Source organism: Cyanistes caeruleus, chromosome 5, assembly GCF_971803275.1.
Source record: "Cyanistes caeruleus chromosome 5, bCyaCae1.hap1.1, whole genome shotgun sequence".
NCBI lineage: Eukaryota > Metazoa > Chordata > Aves > Passeriformes > Paridae > Cyanistes > Cyanistes caeruleus.
Window position 1 is genome coordinate 78,581,137 of NC_141705.1, and position 14,491 is coordinate 78,595,627.

General features: G+C 41.7%; 1 protein-coding gene across 7 annotated transcripts in view; it reads left to right on the top strand.

The window, feature by feature from the left end:
- The window catches only part of ANXA5 (annexin A5), a 41,615-nt gene extending 31,676 nt beyond the window's left edge, over positions 1 to 9,939 (top strand). For all 7 annotated transcript variants that reach the window (XM_086888175.1, XM_086888181.1, XM_086888179.1 and 4 more), the window contains 8 exons: positions 1,117 to 1,207; positions 2,165 to 2,244; positions 2,709 to 2,765; positions 5,150 to 5,243; positions 5,594 to 5,689; positions 6,140 to 6,198; positions 8,244 to 8,366; positions 9,408 to 9,939. In XM_086888175.1, the coding sequence (XP_086744301.1) occupies positions 1,117 to 1,207; positions 2,165 to 2,244; positions 2,709 to 2,765; positions 5,150 to 5,243; positions 5,594 to 5,689; positions 6,140 to 6,198; positions 8,244 to 8,366; positions 9,408 to 9,470 (663 nt within the window). In that variant the 3' untranslated portion in view covers positions 9,471 to 9,939. The remainder of the gene's footprint in view (positions 1 to 1,116; positions 1,208 to 2,164; positions 2,245 to 2,708; positions 2,766 to 5,149; positions 5,244 to 5,593; positions 5,690 to 6,139; positions 6,199 to 8,243; positions 8,367 to 9,407) is intronic.
- The last annotated feature ends 4,552 nt before the right edge of the window (positions 9,940 to 14,491 follow it).

A 14,491-nucleotide genomic window follows, 5' to 3' on the forward strand; every position in this document is an offset into this window, starting at 1 on the left:
AGTAGAGATAGTGAAACAAGAGTGGTTTTGTTCTTGTCATTTACAAAAAAGAAGGTATTAAATCTGAGACCCTGGAATTTCAGAGAAGGTGTCTGCACAGGAAAGGATGTTAGGACTGGCTGCAGTTCAGCCAAGGAAGGTAACAGTAAAGCAGATGTGATGGCAGGGACTTGAGTGCAAGGTCTCAGCTAAGAACACTAACTCTGTGCTGAAGGCTGTCACATCAATTTTCATTGCTGCTGCTTGGATTAGAGCAAGTTGAATTGTGCCTGTCTCCCTTGTTGAGTAGGCATGTTCATGAAACAATCTGCATTTTGGAGATGACTACCTGTAACCTGGCAGGTTTATATTCTGGATAGCTTTGTGTGCAGTTGCAGATCTTTGTTTGTGTTTAGTATTCCACGTTTTCCTTACAGAGAAAGTTGTAAATAATGTGCTGAAGCAAAAAAATGCTCAGTATTGCATTTCAGTGTTGCTTTTGTGAAATGACTCATTTGTAAGTCTAAAGAGCAGTGGATTATTCCTGCAAACAAAGTGGGCTTAGACTTGTGGAAACAAGATATTGGCCTGGATTTTGTAGGTTTTATTCCTGTAGAAGTGAAAGAGTGGCTGTTGTTGTTTCTGCTGTCATTAAGAAGTGCAGAATTGCTGGAACTATCTGGGTTAGCAATTCTGTTGTGAAGTGTTTGCAATGGAAGAAAGGGTTTGTTTAACAGCACAGTTCACAGCTGGGTGCAGAGTTGTGCTGGGTGGATCTGTGCTTATCTGTGTCCTGGCTGGTGACAGACACCCTATGTGTTAGAGCAAAGATGCAAACTTCCTCCATTGGCATCTCTTGATGTCCTTGATTGTAATTGCAAAGAACTGAGGCACACCTGGCTGTGCTTGGGCCTGGAAGGGCCCATCTGAATCCTGCAGCACTGGGCTTTATAAAGTGTTGGGTTGGGTTTGAAAACAATCAAGACAGAAATTCTCTTCAAAACCCCCACAGTATACCAGAAAGAAGAATTTTATTTGGTCCAAATGTGTAAGTTTATGCTTGGTTTTGATTGTCAGAGGGAATTCTTGTTTTCCTTTTGTTATTCCATCAACTGATTGTTACTTGTACCCCTGCAGGGAGCAGGAACCAATGAGAAGGTGTTGACTGAAATTCTTGCCTCCAGAACACCTGCAGAAGTGCAGAATATTAAACAGGTTTATCAGCAAGGTAATTTTCTGTATAAAATAAGGGTCTCTGTTCAGTTCCCTTAATATGATTTTAGCTCATCTTTTAGATAAGGTGTATCTCTGAACTGATGGATGTGTCCAATAAGAGGGAATTTTTCCTGCAGTGTTGCAAAACTTTGTATTGAAAGGAACTAGAATTTGAATTGTAAATTGAAACAGTTTTTATTTCAGGGTTATAACTGCAGGTTGTGGTACTTTGTGCTTTATAGTTAGAATTCATTCAAAAGCATTTCTTTCCTCCATCCATTATTTTCATCCCTTTGACTGAAAGGCAATTTTCAGTAATTGTAAACAAGAAAACTGATACCACATAAAAAAAACAGAAGTAATTTTTTTTATTATTTTTTTTTTTGCCTTTTGATCTATGTTGTGTTCAAATACACTTATGCTAAAGCAGGTGCAGCTTTTGGCAGTCCACAGGAGTGGATGTTTTTACCCTGTGATTGTGGGGCTGTTTTTCAGGGTGATGTTTAATTCAACAGATTTATTTTAGCTCTCTGCAGATTGCTGCCACACAAGAAATCCTCACATTTTAACAAATTTTGAGCTCAAGCACAATCTCCAGGAGCAAAATTTATTAGTAGCAGACTTCCCTGGGCTCACAGTTTCTGTGAGCCTGGCACAGTGAGACTGGCATATTTTAGCATGACTTCATGTCTGTATCCTCTTTAGTCTTAAGGAGCTGAATCCATGCATGTCAGCTTGTACTTCAAAATATTGTGAGCAATCTGTTCCTGACATGAGGTATGAGGTGCTGTATTTTCCTCTTTTAGAGCAGTGTTATGTTGTAAGTGAAAGTAGAATGTGTCCTGACTGTAAAAGATGTTTCTGACAGATGATTGTACAAACTGTGAATCAAGTGAACTCTTCGCCTTCCCTTCCCCTGAGAATGGGGAGGGAGGCTGTAAGGTGGTGAGTGGATGTTGCTCTTTTGCAGAGTATGAAGCCAGCCTGGAGGATAAGATCACAGGAGAAACATCAGGCCATTTCCAGAGGCTGCTGGTGGTGCTCCTGCAGGTGGGTGTCCTGTTGTGTGATGACTTCCCCTTCTAGGTGCACTTAGCACTTCGTGCTTTCTGAGCTGGGTTCTGGATGGGCCCAGGGCTAGGCAGGATTGGCTCTGGAGCTGAGTCACTTCCTCTGATGTGCAGGGTCAGCCTTAGGCTCTCTTCTGAGTCCATGTCAATCCAGTGGTATCTGAATCCACTCTTCCGAGATATTTTCATATCACTGAAGCAAAAAACTTCTGTGATGCCTGTGGGTGTAGCAGGTGCTGCTGTGTGGGGTTTTGAGGGCAAAATGGGAAGAAGACATTTTTTCATACAGACACATGCAAGGAGAAAGGAAAACCAGGGTGGCTTTGGAGAAGATGCGTTGAGGGGTGACTTCTCACAGTAACTTAGGGGCTCAGTGTAACAGATAAATGCTTTTTTACTTATCTTCTAATTCTTCAGTTTAACAACTTCTGAATTTCTGTTTAGGCAAACAGAGATCCTGATGTTGGGGTTGATGAGGCTCTTGTTGAGCAGGATGCTCAGGTGGGTGACTGACTTGGGGTTTGGGGTATTTCTACAAGTTATCTCACAGAGATGGTAAATAGCTAGAATTCAAATGTGCAAGAGTGATAGTTAATGTTCTCTCTGTTTTTATGTTTTCATGTGCTTTTGTGTGTTCTGGACAAAAAAAGTGTCAAAACCTGAAATAATGGCATCCAAATTTTTGCCACTTTGACATTTCAGTTTTGCTTATGACTTAATGAGGGGCCTGAATGAAACAGCGAGTAGATCACTGGCAGAGAGGCTGAGGCTTGCTGATGCTGAGGGACCCCACTGCTGGAAAACTCAGATGTTAACAGCTCATTGCTTAATACTGGACTTGAACTTCTCTCTGAATTTAATCCCTTGTTAGTGACTGCTCCCTAACCCTGTGCTCTGGATGGAAAGGATTGCCAGCAGTTCATTGGTGTCCTTGCCAGTCTCTTGCTGGGAGCCATTCGCTTTGTTGGAGTGACAGTCAATATTTCAGCAATTTGATTACAACTCATTTAATACATGTTTCTTCTCAGTTATTTCAGACAACTCTGCATGAGACATTTTTCTCTCATAAATTGTCTGTTTAGATGAAAGAAATACAGGACTTGTTCAAGGTGATAAGGAGTAAACACAGTGTATCAGATCAATAAAACATTCTCCTGACAGGAAGATGGAGAGACAGACTGGCACAGACCTACTCCTTTGTCACTTAAATTCAGGAAGCATTACTGTTCTGCTGTTAAAGTTAATTTCCTGTGAAAATTACATCTGGAAAATTAGAGGGGAAAACGTTTGAATTGTGAACTAGATGGTTCTATGAAATTTTCAGTTTTGCTTTTAGCTGGGCCTGTGTAATAGAGGAAACGCATGAAGCACCAGCCCAGGTAGGTAGAGATAGATTCCTTTTGGCTCCTTTAATTTGGTTTAAATGAGCAGCTAAATTTAGGAGGCACCAAACCCAGCTGTTGAAAAGGTCCTGGTTTTTCAAAAAGTCTCTGTGGTTTGCTGCATACATTTAGCCTGAGCTGGGACCTGGAGTCAATGGACTTTGCATTCACCGCCCAACACAGCTGGAACAGATTCAGTCATTTTCTAATTGCTATTCCCAGGTACAGATGGTCAGAACTGAGGTACATGGCTGTGCAGGTGTACAAGTATTTTTGGCCTGCCAGTGTTTTTCTCGAGTCATATATTCTGGAAAGGACTTGACACATTAGAAGGCAAACTTTTTGCCCAGTGGTGCTTTCTAAATTTTTTTGTGTCCCTGATTAATAAATATTAATTCAAAGCAATTGTGAGACTTTATTGAGAATGCCTGAAGGAGAGCAAGTCTGATTTTTGGAGGAGATTTTGTGAATATGACTTCTCTAAAGTTATACAATTGAGGTATGTTTTGTGTACTGCCCAGTGGCAAGGCAGGTAAAAACTTAAAGCTGACATAAAGTGCTGTTTATAACTTCTAGTATCTCTGAATCAATCTTTTGCTGGCATTCCTAAATGCTGTACTGGGACTTCTCATTTGCTACTGGATGGAGAGTGCTGGTATTCATTTGGAGGAATTAGCATATATTATTTGTAATAAATATCCTGGCAGTGAGTGCCTTGAGAGCTTTTTCCTCTCTGCCTTTTTTTCATTCTGTACCATTAATATTAAAAAGATCACAGATACTACAATACGTACAACCTTTCTCCTCACGGAGTGTTTAGCACACAGTTTGGAAAAAGGCAAAATTTTCCAACTGTCAAGAAAAAGAATTTGTTTAATTTTCCAAATTTCTTTTTCTTTCTCATTTTCTCCCAGCTTTTGCTCATTCCAACTTTTTGAAGTGCTTTACTTTGCTCACGCTGAAAATGCAGCCAGGTCTTTGTCTGCACCACAGACTGACTTGCCTGAAAAGCCATGAATGTGCTAAAACCATGATTAAATTCTAGTTTCTAACGACTTAGAATTTATCAGCCCACAAATCCTGTTTTTGAGAGCTAGATCCAGCTTCCCCTCCTTCTTGGAAAACTTCCTCCTGAGCCAAGTTTGTGTGGTTCTGCTGTTGAAGAGACAACATGCAGCAAAGTTTTGCTTCTCTGTTTGAAAAAGGGAAGCGATGGAAAGGGCAGAAGCTTGAGGAAGCTTGAGGCTTATGAAGAGGACTTTGCATTGTCAGTTTCAGGGCCTGAAGCCGCATCACTTGTGGAAATGCCTTCACACTCAGTTTCAGATGTTTCATTTATTTCTAAGATGAGTTCAGTACTTATATTTATTTTTTTTCCCCCCCATCCTGCTATAGCTTGTCAGTGAATTTAATACTCCTTAGGGTGAGACAAATAGAGCTTTTCAGCAGGATCCGTGGACACAAAACAAATGCTGATGTTTTGATCTCTTGAATTCATAACAGGTTTTGTTCAGAGCTGGGGAGCTGAAATGGGGAACGGATGAAGAGAAGTTCATCACTATCCTGGGGACCCGCAGCGTTTCCCACTTGAGGAGGGGTAGGTAGTGTGGTTAACAAGGGCCTCAAAACTTCTGCCTGAAATCCAGCCTGGAAAACTCAGCCCATTTTGAGGTGCATATTTTATGAGCTGCTGATAGAGAGACAATATCTTTTCCCCTGCTCCTTGCCCATCCATAGGTGTGTTTTACCAATCTGTTTAGACCATTGGGAATAATGCATGGGGCTGTACAGGGGGCATCTGATGGGAAATGAGTGCTCAGAACAGGACAGGGAGTGGCCAGTAGCACCTGAACTGTGGATAATGACACACAGGTAGCACTGTCCTGAGCTGAGGGGCACTGGCAGCAATGTTGGCTGTTCACTGACTGGGCATATTTTGTTTTGCAGTGTTTGACAAGTACATGACCATTTCTGGCTTCCAGATTGAGGAGACCATTGACCGGGAGACCTCTGGTGATTTGGAGAAGCTGCTTCTGGCAGTGGGTAATTGAGTCCTAACATGTCTAGAACCAGGCTGCCTTTGCTTCCTCCCAGGCCTCCTTAAATTGCACTTGTCACAGAGACTGGCATGAAAACAGGGTTCTTTTGGAAAGAATCAATCACCTGGGATCTATTTTTATATCTAGAGAAGAGGTGGTGAGCTGCATTCTGTTTGGTCAAGTGCACCTCTGCCAGAGGTGAGACCATACTTTGCCTTCACCTGTACTCCTGGCAGCTTAACTAGGACAGTGTTGTAGAGCTGGACTAGTAAAGTCTCTCTGCTATCAGAAATACATATTTGTTCTAAATCCCAGAACCCAAAGAGTTGTAATGGGAACAGACCAGGTGACACCACAGGAGAGAATAACCCAGTGACACATTCCTTGTCTTGTCAATCAAAGATTGCCCTGTATTCAACAGCAGTCAGTAATTCAACCATTTGGCTTTCTGCAGTGAAATGCATCCGAAGTGTGCCTGCCTATTTTGCTGAGACCCTGTATTATTCCATGAAGGTATGTAACTGCTTTCCCTAGGTCACTTTCCATCTCCTCCAGCTACAATTCCTCTCCCTTTAGCTTGTTCTAATTTCTTCTGCCTCTGTATATGCTAACAGGATACTATAAGATACTTAGTATCACTAAGTATCTTCAAAAGGTTCAGGGAGCGCAAGTCTGGGAGAGGCTGGAAACAATTCATAAGATTTTCTTGGAGTTCATCATGGGTTTGTCAGACCGTAGACCTCTTACAGTCATCAGCTGTTTTTTGGCTTGGTGTTATTATACTGGAAAATGTCTGGCAGCATCCTTTGGGCGCTTCCGGCTGAGTAAACTGCACCTAAACTGTCTTTAGGTGGAGGATGTACTGAGAAAGCAAAGAATTGTAAATTGTGCAGATTTTAGTGCTGTTTGAGTGGTGAGTATTTACAGACCAAGGGCATTAGGTAATGAAACACCTTTTGGTTACTATCCATCCTGTTTTGAGAAGCAAAAGAAACTCAGCAGAGAAAAGGAAAGGCTTAAACAGCTGCGAAAGATTAGGCACAGGAATTGCATTAGCCATGCATCCGTGTTTCTGTTGGCTCCACCTTCTCTCAGATGGCAAGAGATAAGCAGGGAAGGCTGAAATTTTTAACTCCCAGTGGGTAATATTAATTAAACCAGAGGCAGGTAGTCTGTTGTTTTCAGGCAAGTTATCAGCTTCCCTGAGGAATTCCTCCCTTCCCCTTGCTGGAGAGCCCTGAAGTATGTTTGTCAGAAGATGAGGTGACAGCTTGAGAGTTAGTGGTAAGACACAAAATGATAGCAGCTTGATTTTTAAAAGTCCTTTGCTGCTTTTATAGATACCAATGTAGAATAAGGTTCAGGTGAAAAATATGAAATACTGTACCATGAGGTACTGAGCTGTCTGAGGAAGTTTACTTTTTTCTTAATTATTAATTTTTATTTTTTAAAGAATGCAGTTTTCCTGTAGGCTTTGGATTCTTATACACTTCTGTTATAAGGAGCCTAACAAATGTGCTGGTGAGACCCCCAATTTTTTTAAAAATATAAATAAAAATCATAAAGCACTTCAGATAAAGTTTTTTTTTGTCAATTATTACACTGACAGAGGAGTTTGTACTTTGAATTTATCCATTTGGCATGACAAGGTTATGCACTGAGCAGAGCTTACTTTCATGATTAGGGCTTGGCTTCTATTCCTCAGAAACCACTGGACTCATGGCATAACTTTTGAGCAGCTTTAGGGCATTTCTAGGTGTAATCCAAGAATATTGCCCCCAGAAGGATTGAGTGGCCCTGGACGTTAGGCTGAAGATGACCGTGGGGGCTCTGCCAAGTCCTTCCCTGAGGTGCATCCGCAGGTCAGCACGTGAAAGTTTGTATGGCTTCAGCTTGTGTGGAGTCTGCCTTGTCTGAGCAGAGGGGTCAGAGGTCTGCACAGGAACGTGAAATGTTTCAAGCACTGAAGATGACAGAGTGGGGCATGTTTGTGTGGTTGGAAAAGGTTTGTGAGGTTCTTCCCCCAGAACAAACAGCTGGAGAGTTCATGGGATGCGTTGCTCTGCCTGTGTCCTGCTGTATGATGTTCCTTTGTACCGGTCACTGCTGGGGTTGAGGTACCCAGTTCCAGAGCTGACTGCAGTTCTGCAGCCTCAGGGTGCACTGCAGGGGGGATTTACACCTGGTTCTGATGGTGGTGAGCAGCTGTGCTACCCTGTAACTGGAACCCTTGGAACTGAGCTCTTTTATGTGGACATTCACAGTTGAAGCCTGAGATCAAACATGAAATAAGAGGCCTGAGCATTTGACACTTGATAGAGGTTCATGGATTAGAGCACCCTGCACGGGTCAGTCCTCCGTTCTCCACATTTCAGTGTGAATGTCTCATGATACTGCCCCAAATATTCTCTGTTTTGGAGCTGAGCTGTAATGCCAGAGTGGTTTGAGATGCCACTTATTGCTTTCATGTTGTAGCAGTTGTTTGTATTTCATGTTTTGTTGCAGCGTCTGTCCAGAGCAAGCTCATATTTGAAAGTTATTGGGTCTTTTCTCTTTAGGGGGCTGGCACCGATGATGACACCCTCATCAGAGTCATGGTTTCAAGAAGTGAAGTTGATCTGCTGGATATTAGACAAGAATTCAGAAAGAATTTTGCTAAATCATTGTATCAAATGATTCAGGTAAAATTACTGTTCTGTTCTCCTGAGAACAATGGCAGGGGTCATAGAGATGTCAGTGTTTTCACTATTGTTATTCTTGCCAGAGAGTGGGTGTGGGTGTACAGCTGGGCTTTGAGGTTGGTGAGCTCCTCTGCAGTTTTGACATGGCATTGTTTAAGTGGGGGACACTTGGCATGGAAAAAGATTTCCTTACAGTGTTCACTAGGGCAGATGATGTGGTTTTCTGGAATTGCAGTTACTCATACACCATTTTTAGCTACTGCATCATTTCCTTCTTATTGTCTGGGTTCCTTATTGTGCAGTGCTCCAGAGAAATAACACTGGGGTTGGGAGTCTGTATTATCGTGAAGTTCAAGTATCAATCTTGGATTGTGGTGTGGAATCCTTTGCAACATTTCCAAGTGTAAAGGTTTTCACTGTGGAACCACTCTGAGTCATAGTTTCCTTGGAGAGGATGGGAAGGAGCAGGAAGGGAAGGAGCCAGGAAGGAATCCAGAGCCAGCTGTTGCTGCAAAGTTAAGCCAAAAAGTGCTGGTTTTTTATTTTTTTTTCTTATTTTATTTTGAAAGTCCTGCTTTTTGTTTTTTCTGTTGTCATTCCTGAGATTATGCTCCCTTAACCATGTTGGGTCAAGATGCTTTTTGGTGCTGCCTATCAGGCCCATATGGATTTTGTATCAGAGTTTCCCACTGATCACAGGGAGCAGAGCTGGCACCTTTCTAGGCAGCAGCAGGTGCACTTTGCTCATGTTGCTCTTGGTGCTGCTTTGGGCTTCTCCTTTGGGCTTTCCCCTGCAGACAAATGCACCAAGTGTGCAGTGGGCAGCTGTTTTCTAGTAAAGCTTTTGGAGGCTTTTTTTCCTCTGGCAATCTGTATGTGTAAATGCAGCTCTCATGTAAGAGGGAGAGGATTTCTTTGTCATTCCTGAACAGAGAGTCATGGATGTGGATTTCCTGTGGGGTGGGAGGGATGTGTAACGTGGTGGGGCTCTGCTTGGCCGCTGCTCTGGTGACTCACGGTGCTGCTGTGCTGCATTCACAGAAAGACACGTCCGGGGACTACAGGAAAGCGCTGCTGCTCCTCTGTGGCGGGGACGACGACTGACGGGCAGGGACACGCAGCGCTCGTTGTGCTCCAGCTTTGCAGCCCCTCATTAGCATGTCTGCCTGAGGTTTTGTATCTTAATGCTTTGTGGCTGCTTGAATTTATACTAGGATTGCACTTAGTAAAAAGGAGCGCATTGTTATCCCTCCTCTTCTCCACACCCCAACTTCCAGGAATTTCAAGTGCCTTTTGTGATCTCTGCGAGGGTCACCTTCATGGAAGGTGGGTGCTGAGGACAGAACCCAGTTCTTTACAGGTGTTTTGCTGAAATAGGAAAAAGTAATCATGTATTTCACAATAAATTCAAGTTTATCCTTTTTTGCTTGTATTCCTTATGTTTCCACTGAATGTTAAGCTAGTTCTAACACAGCAAGGAAATCCTTTGTATGTAATATTTGAATGAATTTGCTGGACATATTACAAGCAGTCACTGGAAATCTAAAGGACCAATAAATCTTTTCCCCTCTCATCACAGTTGTATGTGGTTTTTAACCGGATTTAATGTGGGTTTTTTTTAATCTATTTTCCCTTTTATAGGATTCCACTGCCTCAGACTGTTGGTATATATTTCCTCCCATTATTGAGGTTTTGAAGCTCTCCATCTTGATTTCTATCCTAGGATGGGGTGCTGTGGTGATGCTGCTGTTCAGTGTAGCTGGGAAACCGAAGTGTTGGTGCTTGCTGAGCCATTTCATTCTCTTTTTGTGCTGCTTTGTGTTTTTCTTCTCCTCTAAAGCTGGGGTGGGGAAGGAAGGAGAGTTGCTGTGCAGGGCCAAAGTAGAGCAGATGTGCTGCACTCTAGGACTGGTCTGGGATGGAAGCAGGTGAAGAAGTGGGATCTGTTCTTCAGGGATCTTGGGAGAAAAGAGGATGGCTGCATGATCCCTCCTCTCAGGTTATCAGGGAGCAGAGCATGGGGTGAGAGAAGCACCAGCCTGTTTTGTGGGCTGCCTTGAATCTTCTGCTTTGGTTCAGCATTTATGACTGGATCTGAAAATCAAATTGACATGTGTGAAGGAGAATAAAGAGGCTTCTCTTTCATGCCTTGGTAAGGTCTGAACACCACGGATCTAAACTTGGCTTATCAGTCAGTCACATGCATCAGCTGCAGAAACTGCACATTTTAATAGTCCTCCTGAAACTGATTCTTCACAGGTTATAAAGAGCTTTAAAACTTTTGTGTTAAATAAGTGCAAAGTTTAAATTTTTTACACTGTAATTCTGAATTAGTACTGTCACGATCTCTTGCTACGAAGTGCTTTGTTTTCAGTGCAAAATATGCAGAAGAAAAAAGTTATATTGTGTTCAGATGTTTCCTTCCCTTTCCTGAAATGAATTGTCAGTTTTGCTTTTTGTGGAGTCTTTACAAATGTCTTGGCAAGGATTGTTAATTAAGAGCTACTCATCCTGGATGTGGCCAGCTGCACACACTGCAAGGTTGGCATGACCGCTGGCCTGGAAATACCTTGGGGTAACGGGAGGTTTTGGGGTTGATTGTTTTTTTATCCTTTTCTTATTCTTTAATGGTTTAATAATTGCCAAGGCAAAAGTCATTCACAAAAATCTTTAAGGCACTGCTTTCTACTGTTTTAAAGATTTGACACTATATTTAATTTATCAATTTATTCTAGTTTCTTTAGAATTTTTAGGAAAGTACCATCTGATCTTCATGATTTGTTTGCAGTTCTTCGGTAGAATTTTGGTTCATGTGTGGAGCTCTTCCAGCAGAGTCTGCCCCTTGTCACAAGCCTGATGCTTATGATTTAAATTGAATGATCTAAATTACTTGCAGAATTTGTAAGTAGTGACTCTGACCAGGAGTTGTAAGGGGTCAGTATAGTATCAGTCATCTGCAGAAAGTTTCAATATGCAAATGGAAAAAACATTTGAATTTCCCTTTGAAGTAATTAAACAGAGAAAACAAAGTCTCAGAGAACCTTTCTTAGTCTAAGAAATCTAATTAACATGTAAAGAAGATAATTGAATTGCAATTTTTGTAGTATTGTGTAGCATCCCTTTAGGAATATGAGATTTGGAATCTTGGGTACAGAGCATTCCTAAGAGAGCTTTAAATTACAGCTGCCAGTGAATTAATTACTTCCTCTGTGGCAATAGTTAATCATTGGTGTGTTTGGCTTTTTCTCTCCATCTTCTGAATTTGAATCATGAAAATTTATCTTATGTTCATCTTGTCACAATTCAGAAGTGCTGAGAAATCCTTTCAATCTCTTTGCAAAGTCAATGTGTAAAGATTTGAGCATGAGCACTAAAATCAGCCCTCTTTATCTATGAAGAACCTGTTTTAAAGCAAACTCCAGAAAGTACAATATTGTTGGTTTTCCCTGAAGACCTCCTGTCCCTTCCTGCTTTGTTTCTCTTTCCCCCAGAGGAAAGTGTTTGGGGGGCTCCTATTTTATTGCTAGAAGTGTGATATTCTTTATTTGCTTTCATCACAGTGTGTCTGTCTTTGCAGTATTGAACACAGTGTATGGGGGAAAAGAAAATAATTATCTTCTTTAATTGATTTCCCTCAATGTTGTTATTGATGCATATGAAGTTATGATTTTGCTTGTATTAGATTCATGGTAAGTGCTATTCATATTGTTTCTTTCTCCCACTTCAGCTCCCTGACAGCTGGAATTGCTGTGGGCATCCCGTTACTCAAATATGTGCTGAAAGCAGTAATTTATGAACAAGGCAATGTTATGCATGAAAAGCCTAAGCAATAACTCTTATTTTTGATTTAGTGCAGAATTCATCTGGAAGTCAGAGAACTGGTGAGTCATTACAGTGAGGAGGGGTGGGTCACAGCTTCTGTGGTGTGGGGCTATTTCTGGTGTCCTCTGGAAATGCCACTCGATGGATAACCCGGAACAGGTACGTGGAATGTGACTGAACAGCACTTGGTAGGAAACTCACCTGCCCGCTGTCTCTAGTTCATCCTCACCTTGCATTTCTGACTTGGAATGGAAAAGGCTTCACCTCTGTCTCAGGAAAGCTTTTAGCATGTGGTTATTTTGTTCCTATCCCAACAAAGCGGCTGCAGAAACACTGAAACCTCCTGGAGTAGCTGCACATAAACCACACAAGGCTTTTTCTAGTGGTGCCTTCAAGAGGCATTGCTATAATCAGCAAACAGAGCTAAGTGGAAAGCCTTGTTCCATCTTCTGCTGCCTGTAGTTACAGCTCCAGTTCCTCTGGCTGTCGGGGAAGTGAGTTGAATTCCCATTTCCCGAATAGGACAGGTCTGTCGTTTTCTCCAGGCCTGTGCCATTTGCCATGTGGGCAGGGGATGGTGCTGTTGTTCCAAGTTAATCTCATGCAGCCATGGTGGTGCCCAAATCCTGTTATTCTCTCTCGAATCACTTCCTGAATTTTTTTTTTTTTTTTTTTTTTTTTTTTTTTTTTTTTGGTTACTTTATCTGGTTTCCCTGACCTAAAGCATGAGTCAGACAATTGAATTTTTTTGTTATGTTTTCAGAATCTTTCACTGCTATCTTGTGTCCATTATGAAATGAGAGAGCAGTGAACAAAATACTTGAGTGGAAATAGAAGCTGGGTTTATGCACATGACATCTTTATTAATGTTAAGCATTTACCTGCTGCAGTCTGAGCATAGACAATATTCACTCTTACTCCCCAGTTATGGGAAATGAGAAAATACGGTTTTCTTCAACTCATGCATTTACAATTGGGGAATTTAGCAGAGCAGATTTTGCTGTGCAGTATTATTTGCTTTACAGAGATTTCTAACCTGCAGTCCCTGAATTACTGCCTAGTCTTAGTAAGCCTGGGGTGTTATTCCTTATCATTCCAGCACCAGCATAACTGCCCTGCGCTCTCCAAAGAAACCGAAAGGCTGTGGAGGATCTGATATTTCAGAAAGTAACTGTGTAATTAGCAGGAAAAACTCGTGGGGTGGAAAGGATGGGAAAAATGTTTTGATTTTTTTCTTTCAAGTAGTTATAGTAGCAGAGGTGGCATTTGTGGGATGTCATGACATGTCATTGTGGGGTGTCTCCCCTCTTGGAGCAGGAGAGGGGAAGCATGTTCTGAGACACAAACTTATCTGGGGTGCTACCACAAGAAAAAAATGGTCAATGTAATCTTCCATTGAGATCTGTGGGGAATGGGCTCATAAATCCTCCTGGATCGAGAGCATACATGAATAGAATTTCATCCAGAAAATAATCTGATAGCTTTAACTTGTTGGCTACTTCTAGCCTTAATTTCAATAGGTAGCAGAATGGTATAACAAAAGGGGCAAGTCTTGGTCATTATTCACATCTATGAAGTGTGTCATGGGAGTGAGGGGACCTGAAGGAGGGAAATAGAGATAAAAGCCACCTTGTGTAGGTGATTATTTCTGCACACTTAGCAGCAAATGTGTTTTCCTCTTACCCTTCCTGTTCTCAAAGCCTCCTTCAATAAGAGAAGGCTGCAGGTTGCATATAACGAGGCACAGTAGTACCCCTGAAATCCAGTGAAAATGTCATTAGAAGTCTTGCTCTGTATCAGTTGCCAAGTATTCATCACATGTTCTGTTCTTTCACGCTGATTTCTTTGTCTTTGTATGCAGAAATATTAGATCAGGGAGGTTACACTGTGGATGCCTCTATAGCTTCATTAACTACTTTACCTATTTATTGTTGCTCATCCTTCTGCCATTTAATATTTACTTTCAGAAAATAATCTTCTGGTGATAAGTTTGACTGGGGGAAATTAAGAGTTTATAGATCCTGACTGTGCTGGCACCACAGACTGAATATGAATGATAAAATATTAAAAAAAAAAAGGCCTAATCATTTTTGATGACTTTCAGCAGTGACAGCTTAGCAAGAGAGCTGACTTTACACCATGACCACCCACTGCTCCTAACAAATCCAGCAAGGCAGAGTTTTGTCACTGCTTGTACTTGATCATATTCACCATCTCAGCAGCTCTGCTTGCAGCACAGGCAGTCCCACATGTGGGCCTCACTTGAAATGGTCTGAGGTTGTTCTTTAGTGGACTCAGCAAAA